The sequence below is a fragment of the Populus euphratica genome, unplaced genomic scaffold, assembly GCF_000495115.2.
Source record: "Populus euphratica unplaced genomic scaffold, PopEup_1.0 scaffold41.1, whole genome shotgun sequence".
NCBI lineage: Eukaryota > Viridiplantae > Streptophyta > Magnoliopsida > Malpighiales > Salicaceae > Populus > Populus euphratica.
Window position 1 is genome coordinate 1,308,957 of NW_011499868.1, and position 5,107 is coordinate 1,314,063.

At 32.0% G+C, this 5,107-nt stretch overlaps 1 protein-coding gene across 1 annotated transcript; it reads right to left on the minus strand.

The window, feature by feature from the left end:
• Positions 1 to 247: 247 nt before the first annotated feature.
• On the minus strand, positions 248 to 2,161 carry LOC105126619 (jasmonate O-methyltransferase). The gene is made up of 4 exons (XM_011027540.1): positions 1,811 to 2,161; positions 1,294 to 1,698; positions 881 to 1,153; positions 248 to 623 (listed from the first exon to the last, which is right to left on the minus strand). The coding sequence occupies exons 1-4, from the start codon at positions 1,931 to 1,933 to the stop codon at positions 288 to 290; spliced, it is 1,137 nt and encodes a 378-aa protein (XP_011025842.1). The 5' UTR covers positions 1,934 to 2,161; the 3' UTR covers positions 248 to 287.
• Between the last annotated feature and the right edge of the window lie 2,946 nt (positions 2,162 to 5,107).

Below are 5,107 nucleotides of genomic sequence, written 5' to 3' on the forward strand. Positions count from 1 at the left end.
ATTAATTTTATGTAAGAAAAAAAACATTTTTATCTCTTTGACATCTTTTTTTTTTAAATCCTTATTCCTTAAATTCAATTTATTACTTTCAACTCACATCAGTACTAACAAAGGAAACTCCAGAGAAATAGTGTCTTGAATTAATTTTTTCCGCGGGTTGGAGAATGATTAAATTCGAAAATTTTCAATATCTTTCAATTTTAAAAGTTAAAATAGGTTGACATCCATATTTAAATATTAAAAAAAATGCAATAACTCAGGAACTTATTAATGGCCATAATTATCATTTATAATTTTCTAAGAACTACAACAAAAGTAATGGGATTAATTTCTTCTTTGAGCATTTCCTCTTCCACCATTCTTCCATAGATCTCAAATAAAGCGTCTAAAATTCCTTCTCCAAAATGGTGGGAAAGCATGGATTCTTGGATAGCCCTAACTGTCATTGCAATTTCTGTTCCATAGTTGTCACTAACCTTGTAAAGTTCCTTTTCTGTTTCAAACATCTCCAATCTTTCCAATTCGAAGGAACCTTCTCTCCTTATCTCAGCTTCCATTTCATCCTTGGTTGGTGCATAGAAATGTACATCATAAGAATCTATGTCTTCCTTCTCGATCACCCCCTGCAAAAAATTAATAAGATTTATGATCACTTGCAATTTCTTCACTTGCAAAAAGTTTTTTTTTTTTTTTTTTTGTGTGTGCTCCACAAATTAGAGCCTCATATGAATATCAGTGGATCAATATGACCCACATAATTTGTGTTCCACAAATTAGAGCCTCGTATGAATAGCAGTTGATGAATATGACCGGCATAAATTATAGCCTCATATGAATATTAGTGGATCAATATGGCCCACATAAAGAAAGACGCACTCACCTGGGTAGCCAAAATGGCAAGAGATCTCGAAAGGAGTTCCCAGTAGAATGAGTTGCCTCTATCAACATGATCTGGACCTATTCTTCCTAACATTATCAGCACCATACGCCCTCCAGTTGCAACTTCTTCAGACCTCGAGCGAAGGAACAACGAGAAGTCCTCTTGGAACTGCGCATAGTATGCTTGGGATACAAGTGGAGGGCTTGATTCAGAAATGTGGACGCTGCCCTTGTTAATCGGTTTGCCTTGCTTATCATAAAGTGATGGAGGAACCTGCATGAATTGTTTGATTGATATGCATAGTCGAAGGAACTACTGAATAGCCACCAAATATTCACCCAATAAGAATGACCAACTAAGAGAAAGTGCTCTAAGCAACTCAAGAAAGGAGAGAAGAAAGGGAAAAACCTCACTTTGGAAAGCCAGTGCAAACTGTATGACGAATGAACAAAGTGCAAGCAATCGTTGGGGAAAAGTCGCCCATAAAATGAACCAGGATAACCTGCTATGAAAAGCAAGGGAGGCCCACCACTTCTTTCTTTGTTGAGGTGCCTGTAAAAATCTGGCAACGACTTAAAGATTGAATTGAAGTCATTCGTCGGAAGATCATTAAGATACACTCTAAACTCAGGTGCTGGGATCATGATTTTACAACTTGCTGCTTCCACAGCTTCAACAATATCTTTGATGATTGATAATGAGTTAGATCCACTGGAGCAACCCAAGTCAGCTATGCCTAAGCTCTTTGGTGCTAGTGCAAGATAGACTTCTTGTAATGCTTCCATGGTTATGTGCTTGACCATGTCAGATAACTTCTTCTGTTAACAAAAATGAGATAATGAAAAGAAAAAATAAGTGCAGAAAGGAATTAAGTGACACAAATTAAAGAGCTAGCACATTGACTAGTGGAAGATGGAGAGGATTATAGACCTGGTATGAGGAGTTTTTGGCATAGCTATTATCTCCAGTACCTCCTGTCATGTGAAAGACTTTCTCAACATCCATATTTTGGTTTGTGCCAATCGGTTTCATTGCTCTGGTGCTTGTAATCATCCTTCTTTTAAAGGAAAACTTTCAATCATGATTTGCACTTTTCTTTTTAGTTTTTACCCTTCATCCTTTTAATTTCTCAGCATACATTGGTCACGATGGTGTCTCAAGATAACATTTAAATTTGTGGTGTCACGGTAGCATCATTATCATGGGGCAACAAAGCCAATCCGATGTTACATTTGATTGTTCCCCACCGAGACAATGAGATCTGAAGGATTTTTGGCTTCTTTAAGTTAGGTCTTCTAATTTCTTCGTGTCCAAGAATCAAATAAAGAAAAGTCATTTTGAAAGGTAGATATCTGGCATAAAAATATATCTCAGAAAATCTGTGAAAGATGGAATCCATTATCATGAAGTTTTTGGTTTGCAGTATACTTTTTTAAAATGCTTTGTTTTTATAAATATATTAAAATAAATTTTTTGTTTTGATAAATACATTTTTAAAACGTATATAAACACAGTTTCAAACACAAAATAAACAGTATCAAAGGTGGTAGCACCCATAAAAAAAAATGTGTTGCTATATATTTATTGGAGATTGGAGAACAAAATGGACTTGGTGCATGGTAATTGATCCTATTTATTGATTCCATGTTCCCATGACAAAAAAAGAAATTATTATTATCTATTTATTTATCTTAGTATTTCTGTTTTTTTTATGAAATTTATGTTTTTTTTTATTTCTGTTTTTTTTATGAAATTTATGTTATTTTTTTTATTTTTAATGAGATTTAGCAATAATTTGTGTGTTTGAGTTTGAAATGTCCTTAACAATCACATGGCGAGTGCCCATGTTACTCTGTTTCAATTTATTTGGGAAATAAGAAAAAAAAATTGGTCCAATTCTCTTAAAATTAAGAAGATTAATGGAATCAACTAGAAATAAATCCTTTATTTTTAATCCGAGGGTATAGGTAGTGTTCGTCCATTCTGCTGGACAAATGTCCTTTCATCCTTCAATTACCACCCCTCTTTTCTCTGTCGTTCCCTTTTCCCATTCCAACAAACAGATTGTAAAAGAGGCATCCAATCATAATTGTGTCACCTTTTTCTTTCTGGGAAGGTATCTTACATCAACTTAATTATTAGTCCATAGACATTCAGTGTTTTTTTTAAACCATTTTAATTATTGCTGTATCCCTTACAATGACCTAATAATAATATATTTTAAAAAATTAACTCACTCCCAATTACTGTTTCAAGATTTTAACTCTACAAAAAGAAATACGATAAACTCTCTTCACTTTTAAACTTACTGCTGTGTTATGATAGTTGAGTCACTGGCTAGCAGCAGAAGAAATCTTGATTCCAGCAGGAGACCTGCAAGTGAAGCTCCATTGTTGGCCATTACTGGTCTGACTTCATGAACAAGACGTGCTGTGTTGTTGGATCTTACTTTAAGTGCTGTTTGAATCTATCCCACTCGTCGTTGGAAGCAATTATACTTTTGAGTCCATCAAATCAGCACTCAATATATTGAAATATCTCGAAAAAAGATTCTTCTTGCCCATGGTTTTCTTCCCATCTTGCCAAGGTCAAGGAGCACAGATGTCGGACAGGTGTTCACCGAGGGCTTGGTTGGTGGACTTACCGCTAGCTTCATCAAGTGCGGAGGACTAGAATGCCCACGTTCTGCTTAATGGAAGCCACCAGGCACGAACTTCAAATTCAATGACAAAGATCCACGGGAGAAGACAAATATGGGAATAGCAAGTCAAGCTACAAAGGGTTTTTTTTTGTGTGAAAAATTACGTGGTAAAGTGCCTATTCGTCACGTACTATTAAAGCATGTCAAATCAGGTCTTTCTGCCGATATCATGGTTCATTGAATCCCTCTATATCATTTTTCCTATTTCAAAAGGAAAATAAAATAAAACGAGAAGGATAAATTAAAATTTAAAATACATTAAGAGTTTGTATTATAATTATAATTACAAAATATTTTAAATGGAAAGGGTTTTACGGTATCTCACACTTTAATGCCATTTGATATTACAACTGTAGGTGAAATATTATGACTGTGGGATGAAATTCATCCCCAATCATAAATATTATTATTTAGTATGGTAAAAAAACAATTTTTTATTTGTGGGGTTCATCATTAACTATGGTTGTGTCATAGCTTTATAAAAAACAACTCTTTAGTATTTTTTATGAAGTACTAGATCCGATTCAAAGTTAAAAATGCATTAAAATGAGTCTAACCCAGTAAAATAAAAAATATTTTTTTATTTTTAATTATATTTTATACAAAAACCTAGTGCTAAACATTATTCAATAACACTATATAAATTAGACGGAAATAACTTAATAACATAATATTTGCAGAATTTGATCGCAATTCTAATTTTCTTTCTGATTATATTTTACGTAACGTTGTTGCGCTCCTAAAACATTTGTAAAAATTGTAGTCTTTGTCAGATATATTTCATACATGATGAAATTATAGATAGTTTAATAAAACAATAAAAAATATTTTGTATAAAAGTATTATTATTTAATGATATAATAGCAATAGTTAAATCTATAATATTTAAATTAAAAACAAATATATATATATATATATATATATATATATATATATAACTTTATAACCTTAATTTCAAAACCATTCTTAACCAAACACATTAAACTAATTTTTATTCAACTTTAATTTCAACCACAGTTTTAATTAAATATATATTTTTCCAAACCAACCTCAACTAAAAGTACTTTTTTCAAACCACAACCACAACAACTATCATAGTATCAAATACACTCGCATTGTTCAAGTCATTGTAGCGCTGTAGTAATGTGAGAAGGTAGACTTTTATCCTTGATATTCTTGTTTTCTTGCAACTTGGTCATTTAATAATTATTATTTTTTGTTTTTGTTTGAAATTTTTTTTCATTACTTTTTAGTTTTTAGATTTTGAGAGAAGAAAAAAAAAGTTATCCAAAAATAATAACGAAAGAGAAATTTTTGTTAACCATAAAAAATGTTAAATTTGATATTAATGAGTTTTTTTTGAAGATGAGAGTCATTTTGCCCACTACTAGAAAAACTGGAAAATGCTGACAAAATATTTTGTTGCTACTTAGGCAAAATTTCATGTATGATTTAAGCAAAGTGGTATTGATTTTGATTACTATTGGAGTCCAAAAATGTTTTGATTGACTATATTTGTTGCGTCA

Bases quoted from the DNA above. Each gene is read 5' to 3' on its own strand.
- LOC105126619 (XM_011027540.1), bottom strand. From the start codon at position 1,933: ATGATTACAAGCACCAGAGCAATGAAACCGATTGGCACAAACCAAAAT. The intron at 1,699-1,810 runs GTCTATAATCCT...TTTTGTTAACAG, and splicing joins CCAAAAACTCCTCATACCAG to AAGAAGTTATCTGACATGGT. The intron at 1,154-1,293 runs GTGAGGTTTTTC...CAATTCATGCAG, and splicing joins GTTTGCACTGGCTTTCCAAA to GTTCCTCCATCACTTTATGA.